Below are 24108 nucleotides of genomic sequence, written 5' to 3' on the forward strand. Positions count from 1 at the left end.
GTCTTGCTCTTCTATGCTTCATGTGCTTGAGCAGGTTTCTCTGCACCAAATGGTGATCTAAAGTGAACTAAGTGATTGGAAACTTTGAATTGATGGACTGTAGACTGAAGAAATAGGACTTTTTATTCTCTACATATTTTCATGTAATAGGAAAACATAAAGCTATTTCATGTACTCTGTAGTTGGAAGTTTTTAGTTAAGCATTTGTGTTTATTAATCTTTTTTTTTTTTTTTTTTTACTATATTTCTCCCAACTATAAGGAATCTATGGGAAGTTCATGGTAACCTTTCTTTTAAGGTTGTTTAAGGAGGTTTAAAAAAATGTTATGGGTATGAATATTTTGCCTGTATGTATGTTTGTGCACCATGTACACAGAGCCAGAAGAGGGCATCAGGTCCCTTGGAACAGGAGTTAAGGATGGTTGTGAGCTGCCATGTGGGTGCTGGGAACTGAATACTGGTCCTCTGCAAGAGCAGCCAGTGCTTTTAACCACTGAGCCACCTCCCAGCCCCGTAGAGGACTTTACTGGACATTGAACCTTGTCTTTTCCTAGTTTGAAACAGCTGCCTTTCCTGGTCCTGATGTAGCCTGTAGTTACTGCTTTTAGGCCCACTAACAGATGAGTCTAAGTGAGCAGTATTTGGGGTCTATTAGTTGGAGAGAAATCCTTTTCTGGTATACCAGGTATATTTTAGGCCAAGATGTGGGCACGGCATCTGAGCTGCGTTTAACAAAGCTTTTATCTCTCTCTGCCCAGCTCTGCTTCAGGGACAGAAGTTAGGCCAGGCCTTGTTCCCTGTGTGAACATAGTGGCTTCCACGCTCACACTGTTCAAACATTGTTGCTGTCCTTGACACTGAACCTTGACCCAGTGTCTGTCTCACAGTTGGCAAAACTTGTAAAAATTGTCTTCACAGAGACAGGCTAGTGTGTATCCTATTTTGTGTTTGTAGTTAAGAATACTAATACTATCATGGTGAGAACTGAAGTGATTTTGTTTTTCTGCCTGCTTGTGATCAGAGAAAAGGCAGGCATTGTGGTTTGGTGGCAGAGTACAATTACATTATTCGGTGAATGGAATTAAAGACTGTAACCTTTGAAGTCAAACTGGGTTTGTAGAAAATGTGAAAACTGCTTTTCTGTAAGCCAGGGATATAAAATTTCAGTTCTTTTATTTATCCATTCACACTAGCTTCTGAATGCTAGGCTTTCAGAGCAGGCAAGCAAATGGCTGCTGAATGTATTCTGAGCAAGCAGGAAATGACAGGCTGTTTTGTCTTCACAGGGCTTTCTTATATCCTGTAGTGAGCAGGAGAATATCAATTACTACCTTAAAGAAGAAAGAAGTTGGAATAGCTCTGCTAGAATATTTTGGAACAAGCTCACAGATAAAATATTTATCTAACATCTGAATAGAGCAGGGCAGACAGTGGCCAGGCTGTGCCTTTGAACTGGCACTGAAGCCTCTCTTCCTCCTTCATTAGCCTCTTAACCTGTCCATAGCCCTTGATGCACCTGCTCTCTGGAGCTGGGGAACACAAGTTGTCATCTCCAGCCTAGCATCTTTAAATGCCTTGGTTCCAAAATCAGAAATGGGCATGTCCTTTTATCTTCTCAACTGCTTGACACTGGAGTGGATATGATTTGAATTAAAGCCTTGTCAGGCATTGGCAGCACTTTTCAGATGGCAGCCCTTGACCCTGTGTACCATTCTGGTCTGCTACTACTGTGCTCTGTGATCGATCTTATTTCCATTTGGGAATGTTTGATTCAGAGCTTTTCAGGTTGTAGCCTGATGTGGTGCCTTTGTTTGGCCGACGGCAGTTGCAAAGTCTGCCACTAAAATTAGAAAACTTGGGGCCTAGGTCACTAGTGCCCCCACCTGCCTACCGTGTGAAGAGTGGAGAGGAGCTCCAGCTGCAGAGGCTTTTCTTTGTTTGTTTGGTGAGAAGATGAGGCTGAGTGGAAGCACAGCATGCTCTGGCTCCAGAACCAGGTGTGCTGCTGCTGATTAAAGCATGTTTCTGCTTCACAGATGCCCAGCTTCCATCCTGGGCTTAAGGTGTGCAGACACTCAGCCTTGTTTAAGGGCAGGTTGCTTCAGTCATGCCAAACATGGCCCTTCATTTTGACAGATGTGGCCTGCAGCTGTCACAGGACCGGCACAGGCCCATGAGCCACTTTAGTTATCCTAGAGGACGTTCTGTGAAACTGAGGTGCAGTCAGCAGAAGCCTGCTGGTGCTTTTCAGAACCCTGAGGCACTTAAAGCATGGCAGCAGCTGCCAAGACATGTTGCAGAAAGAGCCCTTGTCTCCTAAATATATTACAGCCAGGGCTGGACTGTTGGTTTAATTTCTAAAACAAGGGGCGGGAAGTGGGGGGGGGGGTGGTGGTTCAAGTCAAAGGACTCTTAAGTGGGACTGTAGATTTGCTGACTAAGTTCTATTATTATTGCCTAATTTGGTTTATTTCTTGGAATGGCATGAGCAAGAGGATATGAGAGATGCATTCCTCTTATTGCTTTTAAAAATGCTGTTGCTATCTTAAAGAAGGCAGACCACCATATGTTTATGATCTACTTAATTTATGAGTTTATGCTATACTTAATTTCCTCAAGGAACGAGAGTACATGGCCGTGCTGTTCTCTGAACATTCTCTCCTCTGTTAGACACTCCCATACTCAGTGTATGTCAAGCTCTCACAGCAGGGCTGGCCTCTGAATGAGCAGGGCCTGGTGGACCTTGAAGGTTTATGAGCATTTATAATGACATTTGGTTCTATGATGAGACCCAAGCTGTCCTAGATGTCTTAGTGTTGAAGAGATATGGTAGCCATTAGTAATTCAAAGCTGCTTTTTATTTAACCAATGCTTCTCAAGCCAGATCATCCCCCCACTCCTGATTTATCTCAAATTTAGAAACGATTGTTTGTTTGTTTTGAGACAGGGTCTCATTATGTAGCCTCGGCTGATCTGGAACTCTGTGTAGACCAGGCTACCCTTGAACTCATCCAGATTTAACTGTCTCTACCTCCCAAGTGCTGGAATTAAAGGTGTGTACCACCACACTCAGCTGATACTTTTATAAAATACAATAAAAATGAATTATTAGAAAAAAATAAAGACATTAAAATACAAGCTCTGCTTTTAAAAATTAGGTTGAGTAGGGATAAAATTGCTGTTAGGTTGCTATAAAAGTTTCTAACTGTATTCATGGTTTATTTACTTTTATGTGTATGAGTGTTTTTCTTGGTATATGTCTGTGCACCACATGTGTGCCTGGTGCCTGTGGAGGCCAGAAGAGGGTATTGACTTCTCTGGAACAGGAGTTATAGACCGTTGTGAACTGGCATGTGTTGGGAACCAAACCCATGTCCTCTGCAAGAATAGCCAGTGCTCTTAACTGCTGAGCTGGTCCTCCAGCCTCTAGTCTCAGGTTTTGCACTTAACGTCTACAGACTAGGAGTAAGCCATTTGCAGAGGAATATTCATTTGCTTGTGTTATGAGGAATGTGATAGTTCTGCCTGCCTCTCTCTTACCCTCCTCCCTGTACAGGAAAGTGCAGGTTAAAGGCAAGTTTAAATTCCTGTGTTGTTTTACTGTGGCTAATGTCAGAGTAGCAAAGCTGAGGTTTATTGATCATGTATTATGTGCACATGCCAGCACTTTCTGGGCTTCCCCTAATCTTCCCACCCACCCACTGAGGCGGATGGATGTTTGCTGCCAACACCCTTCTCCAGATTGGAACCTAAAACCTTTAGAGACTTGATTTTAACTCCAGTCTGTTGACTGTACTGTGGTCTTAGCCCCCTAGATTTTGAATTTCATTTATAGACTAAGATAATTAAAGTAAAGGAGTAGACTTTCAAGGTGTGTTTAAAGGAGGAAAGGTAGTGGAGTGTGCAGTTGAAGTGTTTTAAGTCTTTTTCTGCTCACTAACCTATCTCCATTCTCAGGACTGTTGTTCCTTTCTTAATAAACCATCTGTTTTTACTACCATAAATATTTTGAGAAAGATATACCATCTTATTTTCTTTTTTAAATTTAAATTGTATGTGTATATAGGCATGCACATCTATGCATGCATGGAGCCAGAGGACATTAGATGTCCTCTATTACTCTCAGCCTTACTCCCTTGAGGCCGGGTCTCACTGAACTGGAGCCAGGGTGTTGGCCAGTAATCCCCAGAGACCCACCGGTCTTTGTCCTAACATTGGATGAGCCAGGGCTAGCTTACAGGTGTGTGCATGGCCAAACCCAGATTTTTGTGTGGGTGTTGGGGATTTGAACTCAGGTCCTCACGCTTGCACAGCAAGCATTCTTACCCACTGAGCCATTTCTCAGGTCAGATGTGCCACCTTTTGAAAGGATGTAGTAGGTCTCGCTCTTTTTTTTTTTTTTTTAAAGAAACTTAATCATAAAATAATGTTGACTGAGTGAAAAACTGGCAACCAAACCTTGATGCAAAGCCCTGCTGGGTTTGGGCAGAGAGTTTTCCAGGAGGACCAAACCTGCTCATCCAGTTATGCTCCAGGTGCTGCCTCCTTGCTCTTGTTTTCTGCTTGCTGAGCTGTCAGTTTAATTCACTGTGCAAAGCACAGCCTATTATTTCTCAGATTGCTACTCTGTAGTTGCATGGTAAGGCTTGTGTGTAAACCAAAAGCAGCTTTTAGTTCAAAACGAAAAATTTTGCACTTGTGCAGGATAGGTTGTGTACAACTTCTTGTTTGATCATCGTTGTTTTGTTTCTGAAGCTGAGCTAGAGTTAGAAGGATGATGCTAGAAGCAATTTAAAGGGCACATCATTTTTACTGTAATGCTGGATTATTGATTGTTGACTTATTTGTAGATTTAATGCAGACCCATTTCCTTACTTTGTGTCTAGCTGGCCATTAAGCTCTGGCAGTGTGCCGGAATGTTGAAATCTTGTATCGTATAATACGATTTGGCTGCCTAAGGGCATTATGTGTGTTTGAATTTTAAAGATACAGACAAAGCTCTCAACTTTGCATGTATTCTAGAATATAGGAAAAATATATCTACAGCAAGATTATTCACTTCTAGGAGATAGGAGTTGACATTCAGCAGAACATTAATGCCTGACATCATGCATGTCATCATTCTTGGGACTAACTGGCCCTTACAGTAAATACAAACTAACACCACTGAATCATGAAAAGAACATTAAACAGGGAACTGAAAGGGTAGTGGCCAATGCACATGGAGTGTTCACAGTTAAACATTGTGATCAAATACTCTGACAGAGAGAGAGAGAGGAAGAGGGAGAGAGGAAGAGAGGGAGTTTATTTGGCTAACAATTCCAGGTTACAGACCATCCTGGCAGGGAATTTAAATCAGCAGGAGCTTGGGAGAACTTGTCACATTACATCCATAATCAAGACCAGAGAGCAGAGAATTGATGCATGTATGCTAATGCGCAGCATGCTTTCTCCATTCTTAAATACCGTGAAACTCCCTTCCTTAGGAAATAGTGCCACCAACAGTGGGCATGTTTTTTTTCCAAATCAGTTAATGCAATCAAGGTAATTCTCCCAGACATGCCCACAGACCATCATAATCTAGGCAATTTCTCATTGAGTCTCCTTTCCCAGGTGGGAAGGCGTACTTAATTCAAAACTAACCTGGGAAATGGCTTCATAGCACACTGTCTTGACTGACATGCTACCTCATAAAGTTGTTGGAACAGCCACTATTTTTAAAGTGTTTATTTGGACAAGGTACCAGATATTAGGGCTGTGGAAAATCCTCTATTTGAAATGACAAAGAAGGCTGGGGATATGACTAAGTCAGTAGAATGTTCCCCTTGCATACGTGAGGTGCTGGGTTTGATCCCCAGTACCACAACTGGATGTGGTGGTGCACACCTATAATCCCAGCACTCAAGAGGTGGAGGTAAGAGGATCAGAAGTTCAAGATCATTCTCTGCTGCATACGGAAGTTGAGGCCCGACTGGGCTATATGAGGCCCAGCCTTTAAAAAAGAAAAAGAAAGAAAAAGAAAAACTGTATTTTTACATGAAGTGAGGAATTAGTACATGAAGCATACATTAGAGATGGCCTGAAATGGCTGTTACTACTCAGAATTACTAAGTACCTATAAAATGATATGTGGTGTTTTATTTTGTTCTGTAATCAAGAAGCATTCTGTTATGTGAAAAGGGACTGACACAGATTTCATGAACAATCATTGAGACATTTTATTACCCTCCTCAGACCATTTGGAATGCTGTTCTAAATATCTGTGCCTTTACCCTAGTTTGGAAAATTTGGGGGGAAGAAACCAGCCAGGAATTTTATGTGACCTATTAGTGGTGTATCAGAACAGTCCTGCCATCTGTGTAATACTTTTCAGTGGGTTTTGCCCATTACTCATTTATTTTTCACTGTAGTATTTGAGGTGGTCCAGTGATGTTGGCCTCACTCATCTTTATTTAGAAATTATGATGGTTAATGTTAATTGTCATCTAGACAGGATCAAGAGACACCTGGGAAATGGGCCTCTGGGCATGCCTATGAGGGATTATCTTGATCATGTCAATGAATGTGTGAAGATCTGTCTTAATTGTGGGCAAGAACATTCCCACATGTGCACATTCATCTCTCTCTGTTTCTTGCTTGTGATGAAATAGGATCAGCTATTTCAAGCTTCTGCTGCCTTATCTTCTCTGCCATGATGAACTATACTGTCTTAGTGAGCGTTCTGTTGTTATGAAAGGGCACCATGACCATAGCAACTCTTATAAAGGAAAACATTTAATTGGGGCTGGCTTACAGTTCGGAGGTTTAGTCCGTGATATCATGGTAGGGAGCATGGTGGCATGTAGGCAGACATGGTGCTGGAGAAGTAGCTGAGAGTTCTGTATCCAGATCCTCAGCCTGCAGGGAGGGAGGGATGGACGGACGGGGACACACACACGGACACACACACACACACACACACACACACACACACACACGGCTTGGAATGGATTTTTTGAAACCTCAAAGCCCACTCCCATTGACACATTTTCCCCAACAAGGCCTCATCTCCTAATCCTTTCAAATAATGCCACTCTGGTGACCAAGTATTCAAATCCATGAGCCTGTTGAGCCTTTCTCATTTAAACCACCACATGTAGCTTGAACTGTGAGCGAAGATAAACCCTTTCTTCCTCAGTGATTTTTGTCAGAATATTTTATGACAGCAAAAGCAGAAGACACTAAGACAGAAGTGGAAGAAATTGACATCAGAAGAGATTTGCTGCTGTCAAATGTGAGATTCGAATCTGTATAACAATGTATTTTGCTTTACTGAAGAGGGTATCAATTAGTGACCTGGTAGAGTGACTTTCATGTCACTGTTTTCTGCAAAGACACTAAGCCAATTCTTGCTGTTATTTGGTAGGCTTGGTTGTTTTGTTTTAAAAAGGATGGTCTCATGAGCCCAGGCTGGCTTCCAGCTTCCCTACGTAGCTGAGGATAACCTTTTGCTGTTGTGCTTCCTATATCTGCCTCCCAAATGCTGAGATTACAAGTGTGGGCCACCATGCCTGACTTGGTTTTATGGTGTGTTTATAGACGTGTGTGTGTGTGTGTGTGTGTGTGTGTGTGTGTGTGTGTGTGTGTGTGTGTGTTTTGATGTTCTCTTGAGACAGGGTCTTGCTTTCTAGCCTAGGCTGGCCTCAGACTCCCAGCCCTCTTGTTCAGCCTCTGAGTGCTCAGCCCACAGGTGTAGGTTAGTGTGCTGCACCGACTCTTTCATTGGTGGCTTTCTTCATGCTTTGCCCTGGTGTTTGCTCTTGGATAGCTTCTTGACTATTTTATTTGAAATGATATTTCTATTTATTTCTTCCTAGGTGAAAGATTTGGGGTCAACCATCTGGTTTATAAGGATGTATAAGGTGCTGCTTGGAAAAATAATTTGTACTCAGGACTCCTGTGAGCTTTAGGATGAACAATGGCAAGCCTCACTTTTTTCTCCTGAGGAATACTTTGGAACATATAGTCACACAGATGTTTGCCGTTGCTGCTCACACAGTTCACTGACTGGGCGTGTTTTGAGATTTGTCATAGTAGAGCCCATCAGCCACATTTAGACTCCAAGAGTAAGTCCTTGGTGCCAAGTTAATGCAGAGTGGTATACAAGAACAAGTTTGGAACTCAAGGTGGACCAGAATGTCGGGGTTTAGAGTAGGTCAGAAGGACCTACTGTTTTATACTTGATCCGTCTCGCCTCCCTCCCTTTCATTCTTGCTTTCCAGCTGTCCTCTGCATCCTTCTCCCTACCACCTATTCCATTTGCTCAGCCTTTCCGGACATGCAGTCAGCAGCTGCTGCCACTGCTAATGGAAATGGACCAGACCAGATCTGAGTGCCTGGGGCATAGTGAGGTGGAGGACCTAGTTCATTCTTCTGTCCTACCTTCTGTCCTTCTGAGACAGGCCTGCTGTCCCCACGTCTTCTGTAGCCCTGCAGTGTGCATTGGCCACAGCTGATTGACATAGCAGGGGTTGGGATGAGCTGGGTCTCTGGCAAGTGCCCCTTGGAGCTCTGGCCTTGCTTCCCTTCGGACCTTCTTGTTTGCCTGCTACCAAGTGTGCTTTCTTGGTACTACTTATTTTTTTATTTTGTATCCTCATAAAAAACTGAAATTTATGGCCGGGCGGTAGTGGCGCACGCCTTTAATCCCAGCACTCGGGAGGCAGAGGCAGGTGGATCTCTGTGAGTTCGAGGCCAGCCTGGGCTACCAAGTGAATTCCAGGAAAGGCACAAAGCTACACAGAGAAACCCTGTCTCGAAAAACCAAAAAACAAAAAACTGAAATTTAGCTTAGACAACATTTAGCTAATTTGTTCATATTGTATTCTTTTCTCTTTTCCTGTTTTCTGAGACAGGGTCTTACTAAGTAGCTCAAGCTGGCCTTGAACTCAGGAACCTACTGTCATAGCCTCCCAAGTGCTGGGATTACAGGCATGTTCTGTTCTTTTAATAAGTATCCTAAAATGTGTTTCTTTACCTTTTGATCATTGCCTAAATTCTCTGCTAATTTTCTCCTCTTGGTTTCAGTTTGGTGTTGAAGATCTGTGAGAATTTTCTGTTATATAGAGAGGTTTGGAGGGATACTGTTAGAACTAGTTGTTTTTAAGGATGAATTACACATAAAAGCAGACTTCCGAGTAGAAGAGAGGGTGGAGAAGAGCAGTGAAAACAAGGCATTCTCCCTCACACTCTGAGAATGAAGTTGGAAATTAATCTACCTTTTGGCTTCAGGCATACCAGTTTTTTTTTGTTTTTTTTTTTTTCCCCGAGACAGGGTTTCTCTGTGTAGCTTTGCGCCTTTCCTGGGACTCACTTGGTAGCCCAGGCTGGCCTCGAACTCACAGAGATCCGCCTGCCTCTGCCTCCCGAGTGCTGGGATTAAAGGCGTGCGCCACCAACGCCCGGCTGCCAGTTTTTAACTTTGCATGCCTCTGTGTCTTCTTATTTTTCTTGGGATGTTTACCAGAGCAACAGATATACTTTAGAGCCTGTCAGGGAGGTCTGGGGCCATGTGCTTTAACTGTCTTTTGTATTAGCATTCTACCTGATGTTGGCTTTAATTTCCTTCTGTGTGACTCATGTTTTCTGCACATTTTGCAACTAGAAGCAGACTTGGTTGGTGGTTAAAGTGTGGCACCCAGACCAGTAGCATTTGCATCACTTTAGGGCTTAGAAGTAAGCATGCTCAGCCCTCACAGAGTGATTAGCCCTGGGATGAAGCCGATGTCATGTGTGCCTTAACAAGTGATCTTGTTTAAGATCAACTGGATTGTGTGAACACAGAAGTCTAGTGCAACGAAAACCCGGTTTTCTAGATGTTCTTGTGGCTTCTGGATTCAGTCCACCTGTAAATAACCCCAGAAAATTTTTTTAATTAAATAAATATTAGCACCAACCTATAAAGCAGTATATCTTTAAAAGTGCTTGAGTCCATAAAAGATACATAATCATTTGTGATGGGTTTTGTTTTGTTTTGATTTTTTTTCTGTTGTTGCTACTATTGTTTGGTTGGTTTTGATTTTTTGAGACAGGGCCTCAAGTAGCCTTGGCTAGTGTCAAACTTACTATGTTGCCAAGGCTTGCCTAGAACTCTTGATCCTCTTGCCTCCACCACCCAAGTGCTGAGATTATAGGCGTAGCCAACTCGTCCTCTGTTAGAACCATCCTTGTTTTTAGCTCTGCTCCATCAAGGACACAATGGTCAAGAAAATGTATGCTTAACATACCTGTTATGACTTAAGATTTGTCAATTACAATTTTTTTCATTATGGGAATGTTGATATAAAATTGAGGCTGTAGCTCAAAATGTATACCTAAAAATTAATCATGTAGAGGAGAATGAAAAGGAGAGGGTGTCATAGGAAAAGGGTGTGGGATTAATAATCCCATTTTAGTTCATCATTACTGTCCTCTCTGATGCTGTGAGCGGATGTTCAGTTGCTTCTGCAAGCATTAATAATTCATGGGTGGACTATGCCAAAGGAAGCCTTAAATCTGGTCTCTCAGCAAATTAAATACACCGTCTGCCATCAGTGGGAGCCAGAAGAGATGAAAGATGGACTTGTTTTTATTCATTAACTTGATTCCCTCTGCCTTTCTCCCAGCCTCCTTCCCTCATTCTGTTTGTCTTTGCACCCCACCTCAATTAAATGAAAGCTAGGGATCTTGGGTTTACTGTTAATGTCATCAGATTTCACTTTTCCTTAACTGCAACTAACAACAGATGCCATGAGAGAAAGCAGAGGAGCAGAATAAAGTATCTCCTTGGAAATGTCTAAATCATTCTGCATATTTGAAAAATGTATTAAAATGTGCAGCCTATGTTTTAGAAATCATTTAAAATGACTTCTCTTTACTTTGAGGAATAATCCTGTTATTCGTCACATAGGTCTGGGGGAAGTTTCCCACTTTACAGAAAAGGAAACTGAGGCACAGAACAAATGACTTATCTGTAGTTACTTAGACCCCATTTGCTTTGGGCTTCAACTTCACTATGTGTTTCATGAGATGTCTCTATCACTTGGTGTCAGATATCATATGTGAGTACCTTTAATGAGGTACTTTAGTTTTAATAATTTGCCAAGGAGCATGGTAGTCTGAGAGACTGAGTATACAGTGTGGTGTTCACAGTTGCGCAGACATCTTAAGCACTTCCAGATAACAGCTTTCCACACCTTACCAGCCATGTAAGCACACCTTAAGCACACTTCCTGTGAAGGATGCTTTGTGAAGTGCATGTAAAGTGTCTGCACTTATTACATTTTCAGTGTTTTAGGGTTTGTAACAGGATTTGGCTGTTTGAAATGCCCAGTAAGTGAGAAGGTGTGTGAGGTGACAGAATTGGAAATATTTGGTCTCCTCGGTTGTTTGCTGTGGACTAGTGTAAAGAAATATGTTGACAAAACAAGACGTTTTTAAAACCATTTACATCATGGCCTTTTAAGCTGGTGGAGAGAACAGTGCAGAGAAAACAGACTTCCAAATCAGCCTATTTAAAAAAAAGTTTTAGAATTGCATATTCCTGTGTCCCTAGTTTAGAGATGAGAACTTGACAGTATTTTATAGGGTGACATAAGAAAGCTGCTTGTACTAGACAGGCTGACATGAAGTGGTAGGTGAAGACAGGCCAGGGGTGCCTCTTCATCCCTTCGTCTAGACCACTATCCCTTGGGTCATCAGTCTTTACTCTGATTGTCTTCTTTTTCTTTTCTTTTCTTTTCTTTTCTTTTCTTTTCTTTTCTTTTCTTTTCTTTTCTTTTCTTTTCTTTTCTTTCTCTCTTTTTCTTCCTTCCTTCCTTCCTTCCTTCCTTCCTTCCTTCCTTCCTTCCTTCCTTCCTTCCTCTCTTTCTCTCTTCCTCCCTCCCTCCCTCCCTCCCTCCCTTCCTTCCTTCCTTCCTTTCTTTCTTTCTTTTTTTTTTTTGAGACAGGGTTTTTCTGTGTAGCCTAGGCTGTCCTTGAACTCACTCTGTAGACCAGGCTGGCCTCAAACTCAGAGATCTGCCTGCTTCTGCTTCCTCAGTGCTGGGATTAAAGGCATACCACACCTAGCTTCTGATTATTTTCTTAAGGATTACATCCTTGAACATAATTTTATCATATTTTGGTATCAAATACTTTAGGAATGACATACTAATAATAAGCATTAAAAAATAAAAATCCCATGTATATGTTTTCTTCATAGAATAGCTTTTACAGTTATATTTATGTACATAGCATGTACATGTGCAGGTCACAAGACAGCTTGCAGAGTTGTTCTCTCTTTTCTACCTTACAGGTTCTGGGGATAGGACTCAGGCCACCAGGGTGGCAACGAGTGCCTTTACCCACCGAGCCAACTTACTGGTCCAGGGAAACATTTTAAGAATGTATGTTTTGTATGAGTGAATGAAATTCTGACCCCCAAATGAAATAGTTTTTTGTCCCATGTTTAAATTGTTGAGGACTGGGTAAATTTAGTAATCCTGTTCTTTTATTAAAAAGCCCTTTGTTTGTTTTTGTCTATAATTTTTCAGACAGGATCTCACTATGTAGATTTGGCTGGCTTGGAACTCTGCCTCATAGAGCTCACCTACCTCTGTCTCAGAATTGCTGGTACTAAAGGTGTGTGCCACCATGCCCTGTCAAGTAGTCCTCTCTTTTTAATTAGTAACCTGAAAGTAGAAATAATAAAGATGTACAGCAAAAAGCTTATGTGGAAATCAAGATCTGTCTTCCCTCTAAGATAATAATAATAACATTCTCTGTCCTACATTAATAAGCAAATCCACACTCTGAATATGTGGAATTATAAGACAAATCTTGGGATGTTTCATTTTAGTATTTGTTCATATAACAGCTTCCCTACTAAATTTAAAATGGATTTACAGAGGATTCTATTTGCAGTCAACCTGGCAGAGACACATCTGTCGTGTAAAGTACTCTGGTGACAAGAATTAGCAAGCTAAAGGCCTTCTTTTGAAACCACCATTATCCCCCATGTGGTAATGTCAGAATCCCTGAAGTCTGGGGTTCAGGCATGCGCCTGGCAGTTTTTCTCAGTGCACTGTCCCTGAGCAGTGAGCTCAGCAAGGAAGGAGCAATAATGTCAAGTCCTGGGCTGAAGGCAGAACCCAGGCCAGGGGACTGCAGGACCCTGGCCAGAACCTGAGTTTTTCTGCACCTCATTTTCTTAACTTGTCCCACAAAGGACATGAGCTTTCTCAGAAATTATAGCTATGAATTTCATGAGTCTTTGTGTACTTTATTACCTTGTATTCCCCACCCCCACCCCACCCCCCGCCGACCCCCGGTTGTTTGTTTTTCTAGACAGGGTTTCTCTGTGCAGCCCTGACTGTCCTGGAACTCACTCCATAGACCAGGCTGGCCTTGAACTCGCAGAGACCCACCTGCCTCTGCCTCCCGAGTGCTGGGGTTACAGGTGTGCTCCACCACTGCCTGGCTTGTTCCATATCTTTCAGTACTAAAGTCTGTTAATTTCAGAGAGGAGAGAGAGGGGGTAGACAGACAAAAAGAGACAAGACAGATGGATGGCAAGAACTCTCATTTTGAGTTTCTCAAACCCAAGAGGCTCCTTAAAGCTGTAATAAATGTCTGTAATCCTAGCATCCAGAAGGCAGAAGCAGGAGGATCACTAGGGCCAGTTTGAGGTAAGACTACATAGTGAGTTTGTTATAAACTGTAGTGGGTTACCTGAAGGAATATTTGTGGAGGATATTTCCTCATCCTATTTTAAGCCCATTGGTTACTACCTTTACCAGGGAGCAGCTGCAGTTTTCCTTTCAAATTCCTTCCACTTGGGTTTGAATATCATATTTCATATCATATCCTAGCTCACTGTTAATCCCCACCCCCCACTATTGTGTATACTCACAGCAGACGAAGACAGAAAGAACCTTGCCTCCAGGTGGCAGGAACTGGCCTGAATATGAACAAGAGATAATGAACCTTGACTTGTTTTTACTGCAAAGTAAAGACATAACCAAGTCATCTTTTTAATTGACAGCTTCAATGTTCTAGATAAAATGGGTGTCATGACTTTGTGGATTCCTGTTGGTTTTCAGCTGATGTGTAAGGCAAGATGAGCTGTGAATACCTTCCCACTGACATTGGTTGAGAGCCTTCTCATCCTTTCCAACCTTCTTGGCTATGAGAAGGCAGCTGACTCTGAGAATTGAATGCTGTTGGGAATGCTTAGTCACAGGAAGAGTTTGGGTGGTGCCTTTCTGCATGCTGACTAAGAACCACCTCAGCATCTGCCTCATCACCTAAGGCTGGAATTATCTCAGGAAGCTGAAGAAATTTGAAAGAACCAGCAACAACCAAAAATAATATCTGCTACCTTTCTCTGTTTGGATGAGACATAGTGGACTGGAGTGGTTTTATTAAGTGCTTATGGTAGCCACTAAAGATAATTAGAATCACTGTAAGTTCTAGACACTGCCTTCCAGAACCACCTCCCTGTCTTTTTAATCTAGAAAGTCAAGCCTAATGGTCCTACAACAGGATCAAACTGACCAGCTGAGTGGGGGTACTGTGGAATTCTGAATGCCCTGGGAGTTCTGAGGTGAAAAAGGCAGTGATGAGTTCTGGGGAGGCTGGAGAAGACACCTTGGAGCAGTTGGGACCTGATTGGGCCTTGAGAGGTAAAATGGGTTTAGCTTGCAGAAAGTGAAAGAGGAGGATATAGGGTCATCACCTGACAATGCCAGGAAGGGGAACATAGAACTGATGTGCTAAAAAGTGATTCTTTTGGCTGGGCATGTGTTCTCGCCCAAGTGCATGGTGTGTTGTAGATGCAATGACTGCCAAGCAGTGGGGTGTAGGCAGCAGGTGCTCTCGAAAGTGTGAGAGCAGGGGAATATTAAGAAGAAAGGAGGCTTACACTGTGTATTCTCAGCTACCCGAAAAGCTGAGGCAGGAAGATAGTATTTATGGTCAGCTTAGGCTACATGATGAGTGAGACCCTGCCATTAAAAAAAAAAAAAAAAAGGATGTACCTACTAGCAATATTACTTGATCTTCCCAACAGCCTGACGAAACGGAGCCCATCCATAAATTGGGAAAGTTTGACTTCTTAGTAGTCTCCTACGTGTAGCCATTGTACTTGTAGAACTTTACAGTTGCTTCCATGAGTATGATTTTAATTGACAATGGCTATAATTCTTTGTGAACTATGGAATTTCAGTGGCTTTCTTTCTCTGTTCTACAAATAACTGTTAGACATGTAAGTTTTTCTCTCTCCTTCATTTACTTGAGATAGTCTTTTTAAAAAAGATTTATTTATTTTTATTATCTGTGTGTGCCTGCATGAGTTTATGTCTACCACATGAATGCAAGTGTGCATGGAGGTCAGAAGGTGTTGGATCCTCGGAAACTGGAGTTACAGTTGTGAGCCGCCTGATGTGGATGCTGGGAACTGAACCTGGGTCCTCTGGAAGTGCATTAAGGGCTCTTAACCACTGAGTCATCTTTCCAGCCCCTAAGGTAGGTTCTTGCTCTATAGCCCAAACTGGCTTTGAGCTCACTGTGTAGCTCAGGCTGTCTTTTGAATTTGAAATCCTCCTGCTTCTGCCTCCCCAGTACTAGGAGTATAAGTATGAACCAACATTCCCAGTTTTGCTTGTTTTTAGTGTCTAGGGCTAAATTAAAAATGATTGCCTGGTAGACATTTAAGCGTGGGTTGGTTTGTGTTTAGTTAGTGACACAGTAGAGACACCTCTTTTGTATGTGCAGTGTTTTTCTGTCAGAGTGGTCTGCAGCTCAGAGTCAAGCCTCTTGCCTGGCTTCCTTAAAGATTGTCATGGATTGGGGGAAAAGGGCTCTGAGCCGCTTTAGAATTTGCTCTGCCACAAAGAAATATCCTCTTAATTTATTTTTTTGGATTAGTAAAGACTAAAAACATCTTAACAGACTCAGTGCAGTGAGATTTTGCTGTTCAGTAAACAAAGAGGGTTTTCTCACTCCCTTGTGTGTGGCCCTCAGATTCTACATCAGTGAGGTATTTTGACTTTTTCCTCACTTGGGCCTTTGGGTTCTTTTTTTCTTGCCCCTCCATTCCCAGACAGAACTCTGACTACTGCATGTCTGCTATGCTCAATACAGTATGTATTTGATCAAAAACAAACGAGTTTGCTTCTTGTACTGGTCTAGAGAGAGGTCCCTCAGGATTGTCTTTTGTTCAGTAATTGGAGCATAAGCTGAGCCTGGTTAATTTCAAAGCTACCCCCAGTACATGCTTCTGCCTTCTTCCTCATGCAGCTCTGAACCGTTTGTGATACCTTGTTTTGGGTCTGGAACAAAAACCTGAATTGTTGAATGTTAGAAGCAACTATTGTGACATCTTCTGTGGCACTGAATAGCACTGTTGGTGCAGTTAATTTTAAGTTAGGGTAAGAAAAACTGGAAGGCTCTTCAGATTTATAGCGCTTGTTAGCAGTGTACATCTCCAAGGTGGGCCTTTGATGCGGTCACAGAGAAAAACGGGCAAGCATGGCTTTCTGTGCCAGTAACCTAAGCTCTTTCCTTGTTTGACTCAGTGGTCCAATATCAGTGTATAGGGTGGCCCTGTGTTTATTCCTTTTGTTGAGGGGTTTGATTTGTTTTCATGAGGTAGAAATGTCAGAAGCATCTCAATTCTGGATATTTGGCAGAAGTTTTGATGTATGAAATGTTAATTATATTGTTTTTCTTTAAAGCATCAAAGTCTATAACCTGGTTCTTTTTCTTAAAAGACAAATGATGATGGTCATTTAAACAATCTTAAGTAGCCAAGCTCTGGATGCTAAATGGCTAAATTAATATTTATGTAAAAGTACATTATGAAATTGGCAAATATTCTATATCACTCAGGTTCTGCAAGTATAGGTGTTGGGTTTGCAGCCAACAGATTGCACTCTTAGGCTCTGTGATGTTGCTTTGAAGAGGGAATGGTCTTTTAGTTTTTCTTTGCAATCTGTGCCATAATGGTGGCTGTCTCCTTAACTGGTCTGACTTTAACCATCTGGGCAGAGGTCTTGGGCAGTTTCGTCTCTGCTCTTATACAAAAAGATTCCTGCAATTGCATACTTCTTTGCTGCATTGAATTTCCTTTTGTTACAAAGACAAACGTTAGTATTTTGATCTTTAATTTTCAGGTTATACATTAAACATATGGAGGAAAAAAAAATACCCCATTCTGACAAGCACCTTAAAAATCATTGCAGTAGAATGGGAACATTCATTACATACACATCATATGTTTTCCCCCTAAATGTTATGCTAAGAAGTGACAGTTGAGCTGAGCATATGTTAATAAAAGGCCTGCATTTCCCTGTGTCACTGACAGTTTCATTGGCTGTATATTCCTGAAATGCAAATAACCTCTGTTCTGTTCAAAGATATAATTAACCCGAATAGCTATTTAGTATCAAAATCTTTTAACTACTAAGAGACCAAGCATTTAAGATGGTGAATTTACTGTTCTCTCTGAAGGGCAGTGCAGTTGACAAGGGCACAGTGTTCTGAGATATTCCTGCATGTTGGAGCTTCATATTCTGTAGACTAAAATGGCAGAATCTGCCTGCTGCTGTATAAAGTCTTTTAACTACCATTTATTTTAGCATCATGACATGTGCAGATTCCTGCTGCTCAGTTAAGGGACCAGCTTTGCACAACTGGTGTTGCAATCTGTGGCCACAGCACTGCATCACAATGCAGCAAATGCATTTTCCACCTTAACTGAACATGACAGAGAAGTGATTATTAACCATGCAAGATGTCGGAAGTCATCAAAAATTCACATCAGAGTAATTATAGTGGCTTGGGTTGGAGGAAAAAAGTATCAGCATTCCTTGCCTACATGTTGTCTCTCCCCCTCTTTAATCTTAACTTGGTACAGTCCGTTAACAATAAAATACCCTTCTGTAACCTATAAACTGTTACTCCCATCAGTTTGTGCTTGCAGACTGACAGCTGACTTCTCTGCATTGTGGGGACACTCTGATGGTAATGCTCTGCTCAGGGGGTCTGCCATGTACCTCCTTTGAAGGGGTGCTACAGCCTCATTGTCTAGTGCTTTAGTCATATTAGCACTTGCAGAGAGGTTGGGTTTTGCCTTCTTCTTTCCTCCCTCTCTTTCTCCTCCCACCGGACTCTTCAGTGAGGCAGTTCAGGGTGGGAACCTTAAGCTCTGGTGCCGGCCGGCGTTCACCCCACTGGAAGGAGCTGCAGCGACTGCCAGCATCGGTCGGCGCCTGCAGCTCCTCAGGTTCTTGAGAGTGGCAGGTAGGATTTCTTGTTCCCTAAAGAAATTGAGATAGATGTGCCCTGAAGAGAGTGACAGCCTTCTGCAGTATCTTTGAAAGATAAGATCTTGGTTTGTGTGAAATTTTGAGATAAATTTGGTAGCAGTTAACTCATTTGGTAGAAAAAAGTATTTGATTCTTCTGAGAATCACTCATTTTTGTGCCTTGTCATTTTAATGTTTTTCTTAAAAACAAAAAAGTGTTTGGGTGGGGCAGAGATCTGCTTAAAGATTCAAAGAGTTGGTTTATTTAATTATTTATTTGTGGATTTCGTCTTTAAGTAGCAAGTAGTGTGGACTTTCTTCAAGGTTTTTAAGAGACAGGTGAACTACAGAATTCTTGTATGATGTAAAATATGAAGATAGAATTTTTTTCTTTGATAAAACAGGTTCCTTTAGAATTGAGGAGAGAGGAAAGGGGAGAGGAGAGGGAGAGGGGGAGAGAGAGAGAGAGAGAGAGAGAGATCGAGATCATAGAATCCCATAACTTATGTTTCCTGTATAAGGAAAAATTACTTTCAAAGATATTTGGAATTGTCTCACAGGGAATGTTTTAGTATAAGGTTTTAAATGAGAAAAATTAAATGTTAGCACCTCTAGCGCATAAATCTTAATCATTATCAGTTATTGGCAATTTAAATTAAGAAAGCTATTTTTAATTTCTTAAACTCTGAGAAGTATATGGATATTTTACATATATTGTACATATATTTCAGATTATTTTAGAAGTGAGATGAAAACTTCCCATAATGTTTTTACAGATAATATTTAATAGCTTGATTACTATCAGAAGTAAATTGTTTTAGTCAGTTCATTGTCACACCATAAAAACCATCAGAACAGAAGGATGGTATGTGCACCTTTCTATCTCAAGAGTGTGCTTTATTGTGGGTGCTGTAGGGTCTGGAGCTCTTTTTGGAGCTCACACTTGGAAATTGCTCACCTAGGCGAGGGCTTTGGCTCCTTCAGAGCTGGGACTTTCTTTACTAACAATAGAAGCTGGGGAGCTGTCAGGTGGGGAATGGAGGAGACCTGCTCAGGGAGGGGAGCTGTGAGAATTTGGCTTCTCTCAGCCCTGGGGGCTGGGTTGAAGATTCCTTTAAAACTCTGACCTGGTGCAACGCTGCAAAGAATTGATTTCTGAGATGAGACAATAGCTGTGGTTTGCATTTTGTAAAAGATGGAGGAAACCGCTAACACTACCCTGTGTACAGGGAAATGACTCAGGTATCTGTGCCTTGTCCAGTCGCACACTGTTTCCCTTTGTGTGAAGTGAAGTGTGTGTGGGGGGGGGGGGGGTGCGGTGCCTGCGTCAGAGCTCCTTAGTGTAATGTATGGAAAATGTCTCATCCACCATTTTAACAATTAGCTGTATCATGGGCGAGGCGAACTGGAATCTGAAGGCAACTGCAGGGCCATTCCACCCATTTACATTAGCTGCTGTGGCACAAGAGCTTTGTGACTGTAAAACCAACATTGATTTTGCATACCGTATAGTAGAGTTCTTTAGGAGACGGAGAATATTCCCAGAAAGAAAATGGAATCCTTTTGTCTACAGTAAGTATTTCTCATATAGCTATTAAAGGTTGAAAATTTGTCTTTGGTTGAATGAGCAAAATGGACTTTTAAGCTAATGCTGCCAGTGTGAAAAGTGTAGCAGAGATCCTTGCATTTTTTTTTTTTTAAGTTCTAGGTAAAAAATCAGATGAGCTATATTCTTAAAATACAAGAGTCATGAGTGATTTTAGCAAATGACTTTAAGTAATTATTCATTAATAATGGTAAATATGAATTTATCACTAATCACAGATGGAAATGATTCTTGAAGGAAAAAAGAAACCTAAGAGTAGTAACTTTCAGAGTTTCTTTTATTGTCTTTAAAAAGAATGTTCTCTGTTTCTGAAAAGGATTGAATTTTAGAGCTTTTGTTAAAAATAATGATAAAAAATACTGATCTGTAAACACATGACTGAAAGTTATAAGAAAAAGGTGTCTTAACAAAACAGGATTTTGATCTCAAAAAAAAAATAGAGGTTTTCTCTCTCACTCATGGGGACTATTCTTAGTGCTTTTTGCTTAATAATTGTGACTTCAAGCACATATAAAACTCATTTTGCAGCTGTAAGCTTATAAACCTTGACTCTTAAATGTAGTTGGATTTGACTTGATTCAGATCTTAGTTCTGTTCTGCTGCTGCTGAGAGGGATGTGTGACTGTTAACTTTGACTGTGTGTTTATTTTAAAGGCTGAAGAATGTTTCTCTCTTTAACCCTGAAGACTGTATCAGGTTTAGCCGTGAAGTCTGATTGAAGACTGGCTCACCAGGCTGAGTGGTTGTTTCAGTTCATCCTTCGCAGAATTGAGTTCTCAGGATTCTCCCGGCTTGTAGCATGCTTAGAAAGCCGCCTCTTGGAGGTTGTGGCTGCTGTTCATCCTGGTCACCGCACAGTTTCTGTTTAATAAATGTTGGAGACTCCGGAGAGAGCAGTTTTCTTCACAGCAACTTTGCGTTGACCTAGAAGAGTCAGTTGTAAGCCCTGACCCCTGGAGAGATTCTGTAAATCCCCAATGCTGGTAGAACTCATGAAAGTCTGGCTGTCAGTGTGCTTTTTTCAGTCCAAGGAGCCTTCATTGAATGCACTAATTGTTCATGTATGTGCTAGAACGCAAAGGGCCCCATTCCCTTAGATTTCTACAAGGCTTACCCCTGGAAATGAAAGTGTCTTTGGGCGGTAACTTAGAACTGCAGCCTGACTTACGTAGAATGTGGCACAGATGGTTCAAGGAGCCTTACAAAGCCTTCCTTTGACAAATTGTAAGTACTGTTGGCTTGACTATTCTGTGGGTCCTCCCCTCTTTCTCCCTGCTACTGGCTTTATAAAAAGCTCTATGCCAAGTACCTTTTTAGATCAGAAGGGCTAGTGCTTTGTATTTTCTTTGCTTCCACCCTGGTCTACTCAGGTTTGGTTGGTTGTTAGAGGAGGCTCTTCTTGATAATTGAAGGGCATTCTTCATTCTCTGCAGTTTCAAAGCTTTTTGGTTTTCACACAGAATTTTAGCCTTTTATAATCAAGAATCGGGTTGCTTCTTTCCATGACAGGAAAGACATTCATATCACACCTCTGACTGCTCTGGCATACTATAATGCAGACAAGCGGACATGCCAGCCAGCCTTCTAGGAAGCTTTTGGTGGCACTAAGATGGCAGTGAGGAAGGAGTAAAATGGCGTCACCCGGAGCACTATGAAGAGAACGACACTGCACTTCTTTTCTTAGTCAAGTCTGGAGACATCCTTAGTAGCACCGCTTCCAGCTCATGGTTACTTGTTATTGCCAGGACAGAGAAGTTTTGAGATTTTCTTAAAGGTTCGTTAGCACTTGTATCTAGACCTCAAATTTAAGAAATTGTGTTAACACTTTGGCATGGCCTCTGGTGTGCATTCTTTTTTAGTGTAGAAACTTGCTTGTTATATGGATAAATTTTTAGAAAATGCAGAGCCATACAGTATCAGTATCCTATGAGAATGGATTCTTTGTCTCATTCTAGTTCCCGGTATAGCGTATTCTGCAGGTGAGGTGTGGCCGGAGTGGTGAAGACAGTGCTTTTCTTCATTCCCATCTCTTACGGGGTGGGAATTTCTGGAGCCGACCAAGGAGTTTATCTAGCATAATCAGCTCATCTGGGTTAGGTGAAGCAAGGTTTACTGCAGTCAAGGACTTTTTCAAGGTCAGGCATTGGGAAGCAGCTGATATTGTCCTACATCCACAGCACCCAACTCCTGACCTGCGTGCTGTCTGCATCTGATTCCATTTTTTCCCTCTCTGTTGGCTGGCCGGTAGATTAGCTTTCAGCAGAGTCAGTCTGTCTGTGCTGCTAGGGCAGCCTGACTCCCAGAGGTATCTGTTTTCAGCTGTCCCAGAAATGACTTCCTGAGCTGTGCTTGGGTCCTTCTGGGTTTGTGTTGGAGATGATGTGCACTTGTCCATTTGTCTTTTATAACCACCCATTTAAAAATATGATCTCTCCTGCAAGTGGAGCTCCTAGGCTCATGGTGATTGTTGAACATGAAGGGTAAGGCACTCAGCTGGGATGGAGCTGGGCTCTCTGAAGGCATCTCCAGCAGCTGACCCCTCTAACTAGCTAGGAGAAACTGTTCAATGGTGCCCCTTCTTCAGGAGAAGGGAACGAGTAAAGGCATTTAGCTGCCTTTCATTTGGGGCAGTTTACACTTGAAAAAATGGCCTTGCCCATGTTCTCCATTGCTTATATTTTTCAGTCCTGCTAACTGTATCTATGGTGACAGTGCTAAGTGGTGCTTTCTGCAGTATTTCTCGGCTCTCCCAGAGCAAAGTCAAAAGGTTTCCAGCCTCAAACAGGGTTAGGAGAGAGCGAAACTCCAAGCACTCTCAACAAAGGAATGCCTTGACAAAATTACACTTAAAATAATGTGAAATCAGAGAAAATCTCTTCGGTTGGTTGTTTCCAGTTTTTTGAAAACTGAATTTTTGAGTAAGAAGGAGCTGCAGTGAACCAAGGCTCTTTTCTGTGACAGCCACCCTGGCTGGTGCTCAGACGCCATCAGCACAGGCACTGCTGTGCCGCAAAGCAGGAGAGCCTAGGAGTTTTGACTGTGGTGTGAATGACTGACACTGGGTACCAGCCGGGAGTTTATGGAAGTGTGGCGGGTAAACTTTGTTCTGCATCACTTCTTGTGCTTGCTAAGAGCTCGGGCTCAGTCCGCAGTGCTGCGGAAAGCAGGTTGCTGGCTCTCATTTGCCTGACTGAGACACACCCTCTGCTAAACCCCTACTTGTCCAAAGCTTGCTTTTGGTTTTTTTCCCAAAAGGGTAGAAGGCACAAGATCAGATAAAGCTCAGGGCATCTACTCCTAGTCCTGTTGCTTGTTAATAGCAGAGATTACATCAGTGAGTTCTTTCAAAGTGGGTTTTGAGGGCCATGCAAAGGCATGCTGCTTATAAGCAAGGCCATTATTGACGTATTCCCATTTATGCTGCAGGGCAGGTTTAGTACCCTAAGTCCAAGATAGACTTGAAATACTTTTTTTATCCCCTAATGAACCCACCTTGTTCCTTCCCTAGAGTGACCGTGGGGTCCATTTTTTAGATCTGTTCATGTCTTTGGCTGAGGAGAGGGCTCTGCTGCTGCTCTTTGAAGCCAGGCATATAGTGCACTATTAATATTCATCACATTTGCAAAGCTGGATTGAAAAAGTTCTTTCTGGGGAATCCTTCCCTTTCTTGTGTCTTCACAGTTTAGCCCTCACAATGTTCTGACTTTAGGGGGCAATTGGATGAAGGAGAGGAAGTGCTCACAATTGTATTTTCTCTTCGGTGCTACCTCAGAGTTGGAGCAGCTGGCTGGCCCCCTTTCTCCCCTGGTGTCTACCACTGTGATACCCACATTTCTCCAAGCAAAAGGAGAAGGAGGATGGCCAGTAGAGACTCTGCTACCACCATCTGGCACCCATGTACATCATGGTCCCTCTCAACTGGGTGCAGCCTTGGACTTAGTTTTTTAAAAAGTGGTGTGATGGTGGCACTGATCAGGTTGTTTCCTCTCTCCAGCCCTCTTGTTGTCAGACAAAAACAAGACAAAACAAACAACAGCACAAAAACCGCTACACACACACACACACACACACACACACACACACACACACACGGGCCTGAAAGGGTTTGGCAGAACTTTGTGGGATTTGGAGGAGATCAGACTCTGTAGAGAAGCAGTATTATTATTATTATTATTATTATTATTATTATTATTATTAT

At 42.0% G+C, this 24108-nt stretch overlaps 1 protein-coding gene across 5 annotated transcripts in view; it reads left to right on the plus strand.

Annotated features, from left to right (window-relative positions):
- Positions 1–24108, plus strand: part of Nup93 (nucleoporin 93) — a 114087-nt gene that overhangs the window by 38197 nt on the left and 51782 nt on the right. The window contains exon 1 of one of the 5 annotated variants that reach the window (XM_028871474.2): positions 17817–18021. The exons of 1 other annotated variant lie outside the window; for it this stretch is intronic. In XM_028871474.2, coding sequence (XP_028727307.1) covers positions 18019–18021 — 3 coding nt within the window. In that variant the 5' untranslated portion in view covers positions 17817–18018. 3 more of the 5 variants (XM_028871475.2, XM_028871476.2, XM_028871473.2) reach the window with 3 other exon arrangements.

Source organism: Peromyscus leucopus, chromosome 5, assembly GCF_004664715.2.
Source record: "Peromyscus leucopus breed LL Stock chromosome 5, UCI_PerLeu_2.1, whole genome shotgun sequence".
NCBI lineage: Eukaryota > Metazoa > Chordata > Mammalia > Rodentia > Cricetidae > Peromyscus > Peromyscus leucopus.